The sequence below is a fragment of the Nyctereutes procyonoides genome, unplaced genomic scaffold (assembly GCF_905146905.1).
Source record: "Nyctereutes procyonoides isolate TBG_1078 unplaced genomic scaffold, NYPRO_anot_genome, whole genome shotgun sequence".
In the NCBI taxonomy this organism is placed as follows: Eukaryota; Metazoa; Chordata; class Mammalia; order Carnivora; family Canidae; genus Nyctereutes; species Nyctereutes procyonoides.
Genome location: NW_026575129.1, coordinates 1131273 through 1148167, shown reverse-complemented (window position 1 = coordinate 1148167; position 16895 = coordinate 1131273). Strand labels below are relative to the sequence as shown.

General features: G+C 42.4%; 1 protein-coding gene across 3 annotated transcripts in view; it reads right to left on the bottom strand.

Moving 5' to 3' along the window:
* Positions 1 to 16895, bottom strand: part of SV2C (synaptic vesicle glycoprotein 2C) — a 152894-nt gene that overhangs the window by 79217 nt on the left and 56782 nt on the right. For all 3 annotated transcript variants that reach the window (XM_055342197.1, XM_055342198.1, XM_055342199.1), the window contains exon 3: positions 10170 to 10321. In XM_055342197.1, the coding sequence (XP_055198172.1) occupies positions 10170 to 10321 (152 nt within the window). The remainder of the gene's footprint in view (positions 1 to 10169; positions 10322 to 16895) is intronic.

The window sequence follows — 16895 nt, the reverse complement described above, 5'->3', positions numbered from 1 at the left end:
GATAATATTTATTTATTCATGAGAGACACAAAGAGACAGGCAGAGACATAGGCAGAGACATAGGCAGAGGGAGAAGCAGGTTCCCTGAGGGGAGCATGACCTGGGACTCAATCCCAGGACCCTGGGATCATGACCCAGGCTGAAGGCAGACGTTCAACCACAGAGCCACCCGGATGCCCCAGCAAGGTAGTTTTTAAGTGACTGAATTCTGGGTTTCAGTGGTTTTCTCAATGGCAAAGGATGGAGGCATAAGTCTTGTGATGCTTGCCAAAGGGCTGTGACAGCATTATTCGGAGAGGGGAGGGGACCGGTAGTTGCCTTATGGGCTGTATGTGCACACTGCAGAGACCCCCAAGGTCTCCCTTTCTGGCTCCAAACAACCCTGTGGGCTGCTCTTTGAGAGCGTTTCTTAGCTTTGTCATGTCTGGAGGACATTCTGAAGAAATGAGGATCAGAAGACTGGTTCTAATTTCTAATCTTCTATTTTCTTTGTCACTTTGGGAAATGATAAACTTTCCATGCAAAAAGTTCACCATTCAAAAAAAATGGGAATAATACTTACTGCTGCTTTTGTTCCTAACATAATTATAATAAATAAGCTGATAGATATAAAAATGCCTTTCAAAAAAGACATTACTAATTTTGTTTTCTCCTTTTTATTTTGAAGTAACTAGGGTCACGGACACTTGCAAGATAATACACAGAGATCCCATGTACTCTTCATCCAGTTTTTCTCAATGGTTAGAAATGAGTAGATCTTAAATAACTATATATCAAAAGCAGAAAACTGACAGTGTGATCATGTGTGTGTACAGTTCTATGTCATTTCATCATACATGCGGATTTATGCAACCACCTCCATAATCAAGACAGACACTATTCCGGGGCACCTCGGCTTAGTGGTTGAGCATCTGCCTTTGGCTCAGGTGGTGATCCCCGGGTCCTAGGATGGAGTCCCGCATCGGGGTCCCTTCAGGGGGCCTGTGTCTCCCTCTGCCTGTGTCTCTGCCTCTCTCTCTCTCTCTTTCTCTCTCTGTGTCTCTCATGAATAAATAAAATCTTTAAACAAACAGGGCAGTCTAGGGGGCTCAGCGGTTTAGCGCCGCCTTCCGCCCAGGGCGTGACCCCAGGGTCCTGGGATCGAGTCCCGCATCGGGCTCCCTTCAGGGAGCCTGCTTTCCCTCTGCCTGGGTCTCTGCCTCTCTGTGTGTCTCTTATGAAAAAATAAATAAAATCTTAAAAAAAAAAAAGACACCATTCCATCAACTCAAAGATCTCCCAGGGGGCTAGCCCACTGTAGTCACACTTGCTCCCCTTCTCTTCATCCCCCAACCTCTGCTAACCATTAAGTTTTTCTCCAGTTTGATATTTGTCATTTCCAGAATACGATGTACATATACCTTTTGAGATTGGCTTTTTCACTCAGCAAAATGTGCTTGAGGCCTATTCAAGCTGTTGTATCAAATTCCTTTTGTTGATGAGTAATAGCATTCTGTGGTATCCTAAGACATTTTAGTTGTTACTGGTTTGGAGCTATTGCAAAATAGGTGTTATGAACAGTTATGTGTAAATTTTTGTGTAGAGATAAATTTTCATTTTTCTGGGTGATGGTAAGTGCCTAGGAGTGCAATTGTGGGTCATATGTTAGGTGCATTTAAGTTTTGTTTTTGTTTTTTTTAAGAAATTGCCAAACTATTTTCCAGAATGGCTGAAGTATTTTGCAGCCAGCAATGTATGAGACATGTGGTTTCTCTGCATTCTAATCAGTATTTGGTATTGCCATTAATTTGTTAAATAAATTTTGTATACTATCAACTGTTTTCACTATTGGTTCTTAAGGCAAGCCTTAATGTCAATAGCTCTTGGAGTTGGCATCTCTGTCTATAGTAAGTGAAGCTAATTTTCTGGTTTTATTTATTGTAAAATAGGTACTTTTATCTCTACTGGAGATCAAGTTCCCCAGGATTCATGGAAGATCCAATTCAGTGATTAGGCTGGGATTCACATTTGCTTTGGGAAGGACCCAGGGGTCTAGCCAGCTATAATCTGAGATGAGGATGTCTGGTCTGCTGAAATGCTGCAGAGGATTCACAGTGGCTAGGGCTCTCTAGAATGTTGAAACTTATTTTCTGTAACTGACATGTAAAGGCTATACTCGCTCAAACTCTACTCACCCTCATATGGACCCAGATTCTCCTCCCTGGCACACATTATTGTATGCTAAGTGCCTTATCCTAATTAAGGCCTTAAGATACCTGGTCTATAATGTCACATTGATAATCATGACTTTCTAACAGCAGATGGCATCCCTGAGGATTGTATCTTGCATAGAAAACTCTCCCCACCATCTTTGAAGAACAATTAAACCACTATCAAAGCTCTTTGGTGCAGTAGAAACTGAAGCTGTGTACTTTGAGCTAATTTCTCTTAGACTGTATGTGGGGTTTTGGGGTCTGGGTGCTGAAATTTTGAGTTCGTTGACAGGTCATGCCAGCCATCTAAGGTAGAATTCCCTTGGCTCCTGCCATTTCCTGAGCCTGGTTCTCTAGCCTTAAATGACCATTCTGTGAGCCACTTAATAGCCTTCTAATAAATGCTTGTTCTGGTTAAGTAAGCTAGAATTGCTTTCCATTATTTGCATCCAAAACCTAATACCAGGCTTAGGACCATACTAAATTTTAGATTATGAACCACATGAACATTTCTAAAAGATTTTCCCAGGGATGGCTAGTTGTCTCCTAATATCTACTCTATCTGATCTGTGTTTTCTTTGCTGCTTGGTATAGAAGACAAAATTTCCAAGACTCCCATGCAGCTAGGGTATGGTCATGTGCTGAAGTTCTGGCTAATGAGATTTAAGTGGATTTGTGTGGGACTTCCAGGGAGATTTTTAACAGCAGCGCATATACACCCTTATATATCCTTCCTGCTTTGTCCTGCCTAGAACGTGGACCTACTGGTTGAAATGTGCTAAGAATGGTGGGTAAAAGGAATTTTGAGATAAAAGGAATTGGGCTTTTGATGGGTGGAAGTACCATTCCAGCATTGGACAGCCCCCATCCAGGCTTCTTTTAATATAAAACAAGCTTGTACCTTGTTCATGTCTCTGTTAATTAGCTTTTTTTCTCTTATATCCCTAATTTTTTTTCCCTCAGTCAATCCTAATCTTAGCTAATAGATAGTAAGGAATGGAATGTGGGATTCTGGGAGAACCTCATATCCAATGGTTTCCTAGGATTCAAGAGAAAGAATGTGTTGACTTCCAACTTCTATGTCCATATCTACTTACAAATAAAGGTTGCTATTAGCTCTGATACTAGGTGTAGTTACTTAATATGCTAATACGTTTTGCTAACAATTGGTTTCATTTATAATCTTATTTCATTTTCTGCATTTATTTCATTTTCTGCATTTAAAGGCATTATTCTAAGTGGATGTGTGTAGGCTTCACCTGGCTGGCCAGGGGATGGATGAGAAGCCCAGTGCTACAGGGCCACCCAACAACATCAGCAGCATACACAATTGCCGTTCTTCATGCACAAATGTGAGCAGGGAAACTGCCATATTTTTAAAGGTCGTATCTCTATTTTTAGACTGTGTAAGATCAATGTGCCCGGCACAACGTCTGGACATAGAAAGCTCCCAACAAGTGACTGATGTCCCTCCCTTTCTGAGGAGCAGGAATGGAAGTGGGAAGGCCTGAGCACCAAGGTAATTGGCTTCATGCACAATAGAAGAAGTAGCTCCTCTGAGTTCATCATGCATACCTCCACACCTTGAAGATCAGAGTGAGAATGCTGAAAAGCACTTCCCAGATCTGTGCAGAACCGGCAGGGGATGAGGTGGGTGCAGGTGGGGGAGCTACATGCACCCTAGCTGACAAACATGTTTCCCCAGGTGATGCACTTAACATGAAGGGAGCAGCAGGAGGGCGGGGGTGGGAGAGCTTGTGGTTCCACCTAAGAACGTGAGGCTTCCAAAACCCATGAACAATAAAACACATGCACTAAAAAAATAGCTGCATACTTAAACTAGAAGCATGCCTCATATCCATTTCCTAAATCCTTAAATAAAGAAAGACTTTGTCATTATTATTTTGGGGGCTGATGTAGCTTATTAATGCTTGGGGAAGAGTGAAGGAAATCTGAGCCCAAGAGTCATTTTGTTGAAATCAAATGTCAGATTGATCCTAACATGGACAAATTAAGAAATAATACTGGTGTACATTGATGTCCCCAGTTGATTCCCCTTGCAATGTCTTACTCAGATACTTGAGCATAAAGTCTTCAGTGCTGAGACATTCGGTGAAGTATGACACAGGTGGGTGGCGGGGTTTGAGGCCACTTGGCTGGGCTGGTAAGTGGGACCCAGCGGTCACTGTAGCCCTCCCCTGTCACCCTGGAGTGGACGCAGAATGCTTGGCATGCCTTGCAAGCTCTGTTCCTGCACCCTGCTCCTTCTTATTCACCCCCACAACCTTTGAATGGTAAGCACACAGCTGGGAGAAGATAGTTAGGAAAAGGGGAGTAAGATCTTATTATTCTAGTTCCTTCCTCTTATCCTTACCTCAGTGTCAGCCCCATCTGTGGAAAGAAAAGACTGCACTTAATGGCCATGTATATCAGGCACTGTGTAACCACTTTTGTGCACAGTCCTCCAGTGCAGCAGGACTATGAGGTATCATGCCTGTTTTACAGACAGGGAAACTGAGGACCAGACAGCCCACATAACTGTCCTGAAGGTAACGGGCTGGCAGGGCCAGCTTGGAACGAGGGCATGTCTTACACCTAATCCCACGCCAGTAACCACTCTGCTCGCTGCTGGTGTTGATGTCCACACCTTACTGCCAGGACAGAAATGGCTCTGCCGCTATCCCTGCGACCCACGGGGCTGGCGGGCAGTGCTGCCAGCAGACTGGGGCAGTCAGTTTCTTGTTCTTCCTACCTGGTGAGAGTGGCCCCGCGGCCCTTAAGGTGGGTCTTTGTATAGTATGTGCCCTTCGACTCTTAATTCACCCAATAAATATATGAATGGAAGATGTGGATTCATTGGGTTCCAGGTAATCCAGGCTTTGCAGTGTTATTTTTTTCCTTGAATCTCTCTCATTATCTTATTTTTTTCCTGTTTTTTCTTTCTTCTGACTCCTCTGATCTCTTCACCCTCTCGTGAGGTTTACCTTCTGACGTTCTCCTTGTTTCCCTGTAGCTCTGAGCTCTTGCTGGGCTGTGCTGACGGGCCTGGGTATCTGACTCAGAGGAACCTGCAGCACGTGGAGCTACCATGTTTTGAGCACTAATCAGACATGTGTTCCAACACACCTGTCACACTTAAGCCCCACCATGATGCCGGTCAGAAAATGGGGTGGGAGGCAACTGAAAACTAGGCCAAGCTCCCACCCAGACTGGGGCGGCGGGGACTGCAGAGCAGCACTCACTGCCCCCCTCCTTGGCCCCAGCGCTTTGGAAGGGACCAGCTCCTGCTTGCTTCTTGGACCCCCAGCCGCTGGGCCTGGGTCGGCCTGTGCACAGCGTCGCACACCTCGGGACCAAGGGGAGCAGGACATCTTGGGTGTTGGAATCTCGGGAATATGTGAGCTTTTAAGCTGAAGGGGGTCGGGGGGGCCTGGGCTTTGGGGTGCCCCCGCTCGGGTGGTGTGTGAGGGGGATGGAGGCCAGGGAGCGGGTCCCACGGGCTGGGACGAGGGGGTGCGAATTGGAAGGACAGGATGGCACTGGAGGGCTTAGGGGAATGGACGCCGTGACCCCAGGGCAGCTGTCAGCCCGGAGAGGAAGTGCTATGGGCAGCCACCGGTCTCTCAAGAGGAGGGAGGCTGAAGGAAGCTGCTCCTCCCCACTGTCTCCTCCCTCACCGGGATCCCAGGGCAGGTGGCAGCAGTGACCAGCAGGAAAGGTGACGACAGTCAAACTGCCTCCTCCTAAGGCCTCGTCAGAGAGGGCAATGTAGCGTGATGTTGGGCACCTTCGGATGCTGGTGATGGTCTGTGAAGGTAAAGCGCCATCATAGTCCGAGGCCAGCACAGAAACGAGGCCTGGGCAGGCTGGGCCATCCCCGTCCATCAGCAAACCCTGGCCACAGCCCACAGGTTAACTCAGGAGTCCTGGCAGCCATCCAAACTCCCTTCCTGGCTTTGCCTAATTCTGTAAGGATCATTCCAGATCTTTCCCTCCCTTAGTGATGCCTCATGATCTCCTTTGTGTAAAAAGCTTGTCTGGAGTCAGAATTCAAGTCTCTCGGCACTAGGAGCAAGGCTTCATGCACTGACTGCTGTGCCACAGAAGCAGAAAGGCAACGCCACAAACACCTTCTTCTCTGCATCACTTACCATTTGACTTGCTTGCAGTGTGGATGCCAGTTTTGGATTCTTTCCCTCTAGCACAAATCCTGTTACTGGTGTGAGAAGGGTCAGTACCCTCCTCTGAGTCGCTTCATAATGCTCCCCAATTCCTCCCCTGCTGGATGAAAACTCCACGGGCTGTGCTGGTTGTCCTGCCCAGAGGTCTCTTGAATGAAACTGGATGGGGTCCAGGACCCACGACTCTCAGTTGTCAGTGGTCTGTGACATCATTTATACAATGCAGAATTTCAGGGGAAAAGAGAAACCTTTTCAATTTTTCAGAAGCTGCACGGAAAGAGGATGGACTTAACAGCCCTCATCTACCTTAAGTAAAGTAAAAAGATGTGGCATTGAGAAGAAGACATAGCAAGATGTCAAATAACTTTTTAAGTGATTCTAAGCCACATGAGCAGGAAAGTCCTGTAGCCAGGATGAAACCAACAATACGGAAAGCTAAAGCCCCACTGAATAAGTCAACCATGGCAGCCAGGCTCATTCTTCTCTTTGCTTCCAGTTACAGCCTTCCTTATACATATACGATGAAGTCCCAGGGGCTTCCCAGATCAGATCGCCCCCCTGGGAGAGGTAGGAAACTGGAGTCTCAAACCTTGCTGCAGAGAACCAGCTTTAAATGGCTTTAAAAACATGCAGGTCGCCTGAGTGGCTCGGTGGTTGAGTGTCTGCCTTCCACTCAGGGCATGATCCTGGAGTCCTGGGATCGAGTCCCACATTGGGCTCCCTGCATGGAGCCTGCTTCTCCCTCTGCCTGTGTCTCTGTGTTGCTCATGAATGAATGAAAGAATAGGTAAATAAGTAAGTAAGTAAATAAATAAATAATCTTTAAAAAAAATCCATGCTGAGTCCTCAACCCAGATAACCAGATTCGATTGACCTGGGGCAGACCATGTGTATTTTCAGGTAGGAAGCAGGTATTTCAGAGGTAAGGGAAGCATGTGTATTTTCAGGAGGTAAGGGAAGTGGTAAGCTTTTTTAAAAAACCATTTATTTAAAATGTATAACTTCTGTATAGTGACATACACAAATTTTAAGTATCCAGCTTAATGAATTTTTATAAATGAATACCCTCAAAACACCCTCCCCCTCATGAACATACAAAACATGATAACCCCCTAGAAGCCTCAAGAGAGGATTTTTAAAACTAACTTCTTTTATTTTGAAATAACTAAAACTCTTCAAGTTGCAAGAGTATAACAATGAACTTGTCAAGGGTATTTAAAAATCCCCCCTTATTGATTTTAATATCTAGACAGGCTTGTTTGCAATAATTGTTGCTTTTGCCACATTTCTGGCCATGGAAAGCCTTCAATAAGGCATGGGCATAAGGTTTTAATATTCCCTTACTGATTTCTTAACCAGGTCATTATTCCTCAAGGTTCCTTTAACATATAAATTAATATCAGCCTCAGACACACTTTATTCTGTTATACTGTTATTGGTATTTTGGTAACTTTTTATGTACTGTTTATGATTCATAGCCTCAGCTCTTTCTAGTGACATATGGATGAGGCAGCCCTTTTTGCTGTAAAAAAGGATACCCTATGTGTGCTTGAGAGAACTAGAGGTGGAATTACACTCATTTTTTTTTGGGGGGGGGTCAGCCACCGGTTGATAAGTCCGGAGGCAAAATCCAGAGCCTGCCACAGCTTGAGGGTAGGAATGTGTGAAGCAGGAGTCTGAGGAACTAAATACCTAGTGAGGAAAAAAAACAAAAACAAAAACAAAAACAAAACAAGCAATCACACCCAGCCTGGTGGAAATGTGCAGACTGCAGAAGCCAATCCGACTTAGGAGCTTAGGAAGACCAGCAGGAGAAATTCTGACATGTGATGGGAAGGGCACCAGGAAGGAGAGGGCGAGCCCCAGGAGCCAAGGAGGTTGGCCTGGGGGGACTCGGGCTGCCCCTGCAGCGGCCACAGCAACTGCAACCGCGTCCGCCGGGATGGGCTCCTGATTTTACTGTGTACAAAGGTTGCATCTGGACTAGGGCAGTCCCAGGAGCAACGCAGACTACAGCTGGACTTTGCCCAGGCTCGGCATCTCTCCTTTTTGTCTCCTTACAGAGTTCCTGAGAAGCTAAGTAGCATTTCCATTCAAAACAGCCAGCCCAGGGGGGCAGGAGCAAGTTCTGAGGGTGGCTGAGGTCCTTAGGGCCCAGACAAAGCAGGAGAATCACCTGTAGTTCCTCAGATGGTGGCCCAAAACCAGCCTTACGGCGGGCCTGAGTAACTGCCTGTGTGAGGGTATCTCCGGCCCTGAACTGACCAGAGTCTTAAAAGAAAGGAAAACCCATCACTTGAGCTTGGCATGTCCCACTCAAGTGTTTGGCAAAGAAACTTGGCCCTTTAGGCCAAGTAACCAATTCCTTATGTCTTCCTTGTTATTGTTATATACAATTTTGATTTACAGTAACTTTATTTTTTTAAAGATTATTTTTTTAAAGATTATTACATTTATTTTTTTAAAGATAGATTTATTTATTTGGGAGAGAGAGAGTGCGCGAGTGGGGGGAAGGGTAGAGGGAGAAGAAGAAGCAGACTCCTTGCTGAGCAGGGAGCCCAACTACAGTGTGGGGGTCAGGGGTGGGAGAGGCTGGATCTCAGGACTCAGAATCATGACCTGACCTGAAACCCAGAGTCAGATGCTTAACCAACTGAGCCACCCAGGCACCTCATTTTCTAGATTTATTAAAAGAGAGTGTGACAAACATGAATTTTGTAACTCAGTACGGTAAAACATATAACAGTGCCTTCAAATACTAAAGTCTACATCTTGTCTTTAATTTTAGCAACGAGTCAAATTCACTGAACGTTGTTTCCTAACAAAACTAGACTTTATAGTAAATTTGCTGTTCTAACCCAAAAGCAGAAAAAAAAAAAAGTGATCCAAAAGTGAATTTTTGAAATCTAATTTTTCACCCCGACCATCAATTAGATTTTAGGTTGAACAAACAGTGAGTTTTTGAAGTCCACACGTGGTTCTAATTTACACAGAATTCATAATTTGCAAACTTCAACATGTTTGTGCTCTCTCTCTCTCTCTCTCTCACACACACACACACCACCTTCTCTCCCCTTCTCCTTATATATTGAATTTGATGTCTGGGTTCTGTGAACCTCTCCCTGCATTTCACTGTTTGTGGGTAAAGCAACTGGAAGTTTCTGGCTTCTAAGCAGGACAATACTTCCTGCTCAGAAACATGAGACCTTTAAGTGTTCAGAGGTGGCAGGAACAACAAGTCATAGAAGAAACCGAGGAGGGATCCTGGCAGCAAGGACAGCAGAATCACCTCCTCAGTTCCGCAGACACAGGGCCCATGCCAAGACAGGCTTCCTGCTGCTCTAATCCCGTTCTGAGCCGCCAGAGGAGGGGGGCTGGCGTGGGGGCGAGTTTTGGACGGCACCCAGAGGGGACAAGTCAAGGCTCTTGTGTGTGTCTGATGTGGATAATGGTCCTCAAAACAATAGTAAATCATGTTGCCTCACATGCCGATTATGATCTGTCTTTCACGTCCATCTTGGTGGGGACCCCAGAGTTGATAGCATATAAAAAACAAATGAAAGTGATCACTTTTTAAAAACAGCAAAATGCAATAATATTTCCTACAAGACCACTGGCACAGTCTTGTCTTATACAGATTTCTGTACTAGGGGGAAAAACCTAGATACGACAAAAGGGAAAAACTAGATTATGACAGTGTTGTTCTCAAACCAGCATTTACAAACAGGAAGGGGATAGAATGGAGGCTGAAGTAAAATAAGGTGACTGCCGGGCTCGTGTAAAGCCAGGTTCTTACCGTAATGTGGGATGATGGCCCAGGCCATGGCAGAGGCGTAGATGCCACCAATCATCCAGAACATGCAGAGCCAGCTCAGATGCTCACCACGCTTCTCTCGGGCCAGCACTTCAGCAAAGTAGGGGAACACAGTGGGAATGGCTCCCCCGATCCTGCCAAGAGGTACAGAGAACCCATGAAATCAAAGCCAGGACAGCTATGTGAGATGCACAGGGCAGAACCAAAGCAAGCTCTAACAATACATGCCCTCTATTTCAGCAGATCAAGGGATGTATATTCTCTATCATTTCATAACTTTAACATTATAATCTCTGTTTAATACAAGTTTCTCTCCCCAGAACCTGCAATTAAGTGATGTTACCAAAAGGTGGCAGTGGTGCCCTAGTCATGTGGTTTATAGTGTTTTACCTTGCTTTAGAATCTGTTGGGTTTTCTGCTCAGTGTTGAATGTTCTATGTATTTGCAAAAATTACAGCATTGGGTACAATCTAGTAAATATATTACTTTACACATTTTTAAGAAGAGATACCATGGTATGCCCTACTCATGACATGGTGACTTTGGTAAGAGCTTTAAACACTTGTGAGAGGCTGTCCGCAGCTGTGCTTCCTCTCTGCTACCCTGCAGCGGCTGGTCCTACAGCCCAATCTGGCTGCTGTGTTGATGGACACAGGCCCAACGGAGTTGCTTCCTAGACTGTTCTAGTCTCAACCCAGTAGATCTCATTGCTTCATGAGTACATGTGTATGCACACTGGTAGAATCAAATAAGGCACTGCTGGTTTTGATACCCATAGAATGGAGTATGATGCCTCCTTCCAGTAGGGTAATTATAAGAGATGTTGACTGAGTTCTGGAGAAATGACATGAACAGTGACTTTCATTCAGGTTAAGGGTTCTCCAGTGAGGGTCTATGGAATAAATATTTTGTTCATTCTAGGGAGCTGGGCCATAGATCTCATCCAAATTTCAAATAGGTCTTGATCCCCAAGTCTTAAAAACCACTGTCTCGAAAAGTAGGATAGTATGAGAAAACATTACTTACTATCATTCCAAACAGTATATGAATTCTTAAATATTTTTTTGGAAAAATGTACAATATACATAAACTAGTTGCAGAGAAAACACTTTGCAATACAGTTTTAAAAATATGTGCCAATTCCTTTATGTTCAGATTTCTGTAAGGTAAATTGCTACTGACATTTCATATCAAGAAGTAAAATACGTATTTATCCAGTTAGCAATAACTGGCTTCGCAGAGGCTTTAATATGATAAAGAAGTATTGGCAGTGACCTTAGCAAATGAAATTTAGAGAAAGGCCTTTTCTGTAGCAAACTTGATGTACCAGTCAAATTGCAGGATTCATAATGTCATTTTGCATCAAATGATAGGTCAAAATATAGCACCACCTCATGCATTTGCCCCTGCTTAAAGTGATACAATGTTATTTACTGCTAGATATGTGCAGATCACCTAGGCCACTGCTTTTTTTTTTTTTAGGCCATTGCTTTTTAATCTGCAGGCTATGAAATTCATCTAGTAGCTATAAACAGAATTTTAAAAATTAAATAGAGGTGGAAATAAGTACAACTCAAGTCATAAGGATAAATATGATTTCATAAAACTTTTGTCTTCTTTACTAACATATTTATAATGTAAGGAGTTCATATGCATATATGTAAATATGTGTCTATATATACATTTATATATAAACAAATGAATAAATATGTATGTAAATGTATATTGGATTGCAATGTGTTTCTTGGGGGAACTGCTAAAAAAACTGCTTTTCAAAGTCTTGAAAAAATAGTGGTATGAAGCATCTATATCTGTTTTCCTGAGCCACGAACGTAGCAGTTCTACCTAAAATTCCTAGACTCCAAGTGATTTCAGATGCAGCACATGTTGATTTGGCGCCATCACACTAGGGGCAGCCAACCAGTCCAAGTTCATCAAGCAGAAGCCCCACACAAGAAACAAATGCATGTGATGGGTAGTCAGAACTGGCTCTATATAGCACACCATATCAGACTCACAGAGTTCTCCACTTGGCTTCTCAAGGACCAGAAACCATGGACAGCTACCTGAATTTTAAAATTCAACAAAGTTCTGAAGAAATTTAAAGTGGTTTTATCACAACACATAATTCTAATAGGAAATAAAATGGCCGTGCCATACATCAGTTAGTGTTACTGCTTTTTTCATTTGATGTGAAGAATCTGTTTCTCAGTACCATAAAGTCCCAGATCCCTAATCAAGGCCTTCACTTCTAAATGCAGAAAAAAAAGTCCCTGTTTTTAATGACTTTTCACATCCTAATTAATGTTTTGTCAGGATTCTGGACATTCCTTATGTAAGAGCTATAATACATTTCATGAAGGCACAATAGTATGAAAGATATGCCGGGCAACTAAGAACTGAGATAAATGTACTCTGGGGAGGCTAAAATGGCAGGTGGAACACTGTAGACTTGGCGTTAAACAAATTATTGTTGCATAAGAGAATACCAACTTTTAGGGGCATATAAGCAATCCAGCTGGTTCTGATTCAATGCCTCTTTTACAAGGTGGTTATTTTTGAATGGATGTCTCACAATATCTGTTTGCAAAGCAGACTGCAAAGAACTCCAATATCAGTGAAGAATGAGTGGGGGAGTCTATTCAAATCTTTCAAAGCTCTTCAGAAACAGAGACCTACAAAACAATGCAAGCATTCATATGTCTTATTGTGGGCTGATGATCCATTTTAGGGAAAACATTACTCCTTGTGTTACTGTGATGAACTTTAAATCAAAAAAAAAAAACAACATTACAGATGCCATAACATTGACTATTACTTGTTTCATCCTCTAGCAGAGGTCTTAAACATTGTTTACACTAGACTGAAGGCTCCTTGAACATGAGAACTATATCCCATTTATCTCTGAATTCCCATTACCTGGCCCACTGGACATCCACTAAGTGTTCCTCAAAAGAGCTGTATTTCTCTGCTGATGGAGGTGCCACTCCAAATGTACTGGAGTAAGTTGGTCTTTTTTTTTTTTAATTTAAAGATTGCATTTATTTATTTGAGAGACAGAAAGAGCACCTGAGTGGGAAGAGGGGCAGAGGGAGAAGCAGATTGCCCGTAGAGCAGGGACCCTGACTATGGGCTCCATCCCAGGACCCTGAGATCATGACCTGAGCCAAAGGCTAATCGACTGATCCACTCAAGTACCCCTGCGGTAATTTGTTCCAATGACCTAAACGTCTCCTGCAGATGAAAATATACATTATGTTCTGGATCAGTGTAATAAGAGAAGTCGTGGGTCCTGGAATGGAAGTTCTGATAGCAAAAGAGCCCCCAAAGAGTTCTTGAAATTACTTTATGTCTGAGTTCCCATGGTCACCTCTTGACAAGGTGCCCAGGTGAAAAGAGTTCATTGAAATCCCATTAGAAACGACAAATACCCACCATTTGCTTCAACGTGTATAGAACTGGAGGGTATTATGCTAAAGTAAGTCAGTCAGAGAAGGACAAACGTGATATGGTCTCATTCATTCAGGGAATATAAGAAATAGTGAAAGGGATTAAAGGGGAAAGGAGGGAAATGAGTGGGAAATAGAGAGACAGAACATGAGAGACTCCTAACTGGGAAACGAACAGCGGTAGTGGAAGGGGAGGTAGGTGGGGGGGATGGGGTGACTGGGTGACGGGCATCGAGGTGGGGGGAATTGACAGGATGAGCACTGGGGGTTATACCATATGTTGGCAAATTAAACTCCAATAAAAAAATATACAAAAAAAGAGAGAGAGAAATCCTTGATCATAAGAAACTATGCAATCCTCTTGGGCACTCTAAGAACTTCTAAAATATCTTGGTACCTTTCAGAAAAGTGCTGCAGAATGTTATAATTATCAACAACAATAACAATTTAGGTAAGTTTTCATGTCTCATAATATGATTTAGTTCCTGTAAGTACTGAAGATAAGAAAACACTGTCCCCCAATTTTTATAAGTAAAAAAAAAAATAAAGAAAATTTCTCATTATTATTTTACATCAATAGTTCATTATTTTGTGTGAGGGACATGTTTCCTTATTTGTTTTATTGTATCAAGGTAAAATTTCTGAGAATACATGAAGTGATATGATAACAAATATTTGAATGGCAGTTCTCAAAGTCCTACGTATCAGTGGTTCTTAAACACAGTTGTGTTCTCCTCTCCCAACAGACATTTGGCAATGCCTGGGTAAATTTTTAGCTGTCACAACTCAGGAAGTGCTACTAGCATATAGTAAGTGGAGGCCGGGGATGCTGCTAAAAATCCTAAAATACACAAGACAGCTCCTCACAACAAAGAATATCCATCCCAAAATATTAATAGTGCTGAGGTTGAGAAACTTAATAATGGAGACGTAATATGGAAAATATAACTTGTTTTATACTAAAAATCCAAAACATAAGGCATGAAATGGTTATCTTTTATATTACCTGTTAGGTAATACATCTCTGAATCCAGTTAACATGGACACCTTTTTATTGTCCATTTTATAATGATCGGTTAGCTACTGTTGAAATTTTCTCAAGTTCACTTTTGATGGAATATTTACATAAATGAGGCAATCAGATCAGAGTGATTTGTAAAGAATTTTTCTCAGGATTAGATAGTAAGTCTATTTCAGTAACTGTCAAAAAGGGTCAAATCTTAGTTATATTTGGTAACAGGAGGCAAAGAGGGAATAATTACTGAAATCCACACTATATAGATAGAAGATCAGCCCGATTCAAAATGACTGGATTGATACGACTGAAACAGAACATAGATATCTGAAATCTCAAAGTTGAAGTCATTCTTCAGTAATATTAATGGACATTTTTACAATTTAATTATAGAAATATAAAGAGACTAAAAAATGTATTAAAACACACTGTATAATAAGTTGTGACCACTCTCCAGCCCCATTCTACATGTATGTGCACCCACATGTGCACGTGCACACACACACCAGGCCACCTCAAGAGGTCTACATATGACTCAATATGAGTTGTCTCCTGAATAGCATGAAACGTATTTATCCGCCTCAGTAATCTAAAGCAAATTCACAAGTGGGATATTGTGCAAGGCAAAGGGTGTGTCAGCTATACAGACACAAATTTTTCTCTGTTGGGAACATGAGACACATAAGTTTAGGTCTGTTTAGCATAGCGGGATGACAGAGAAGGCCAAATATTACCATCTGCACAAACTTCACAGCCACCTCTCATATTACTCATTACTCCAGTTCAGGTGGGGACTCTGGTGGATTATGTTTGTCCCTGTACCTCACTGTACTGACTTATGCTGGCTATTGAGGCAAAAATAGGAAAGGGTTCAGGGTTCTGCAATGAAAGAGGGAGGCTGTGGACAGAAAGAATTATTGTACTTGAAATGGCTTGAAATATGACAGTTTAGAGAAGAAATTATGGAATGTCTAATGACTTCTTGTCCTGAGGAGGAATCTCCTGAGTGTTTCTGTTCTGCTAAAATTCCCCGGTAAGCATGTAACAAAGAATACTTTCATTTGAACTTATTTCACCATGTGATTGTCAAACAGTCTTTCACATCAATCTTCCATCTCCAATTTCCATGGGGAAGTGGGGCATTATGCGAGGACAGAATTAAGGAGGAAGTTGAATGTGCGTTGTAAAGTCACGTGTTCTATACTGATAATAGGCAGAGGGCCAAGTCTACCCAGAGCTGACTCTGACAGCTTTTATTAAGATTGGTATTATGGGTTTATAAAAAGAACAGTGAATGGTGTAGTCTATACTGGGAATCACAATTACAAAAAAGTTGCATGAACATATCCTTTTAGTCCTCACTCAGAATCAACAAAAAAGAAAATCAAGGACAATGAACTGCCGGGCAAATTGCATAGCAATTCAGAACCAATTCATTACATTTTAAATTGGACCCAGAAATAAACAATTAAAGTAGCAGTCCCAAAGAAGAACTTTTCAGAGAAGCAAACAGACGATCACAGAGGCTTAGAGAAAAGGCCACAGATCTAATGGTCTCTGAATGGGCTGGGTTGGCACAGAAAATGAGATTGCTGTATTGATTAGAAGGTACTTGTTCATGATAAACACTCAAGGCAGAAACAGAAGAAGAACACTTACTGGTAACTGAACCAATCATCAAATCAAGAATGCAAATCTCCTATACCCAGTGGTAGTGCTAAAAGGATGTGTTGTTTGGGTAGCTTTAGTTTCCCACTGTCTGAAGCCACAGATTAAAAAATCATATTCTTTGATATGGGTAGTTGTTATTTTCCAATATTGTATAAACAATGGATAGAATAATTGGTGGAAACTTGACTATTTAAAAAATACTGAGATGTAAATATAACATTTGGGTAAAAGTTGTGTTTCTATGAAAAGAGCTTCAATACAACTTCCCTAGCCCTTGTTTGCAATCAGGTTGGTGCCCTAAGCCCCCAAACCTATAGTATCCACAGCAGCACAGTATGCCACAGGAAAAAAGCATAGTCACAGATCAGGATTCTAATGCTGTCTTGAAAAAAAATTAATTGAGCTCTTGGGAGAGCTGGAAAAATGCATTCCCACAGCATCTAAATGGTGTCATGAGTAAAGACGGAGATGATTGTTAAGACGGTTTGCAAGAAAAGATGACAAAAAACTGTAGACTTCTCCAGCCTTGTGCTGTGTGTATGTACTCATCCATTCCTCCACTCACCCTTTCAC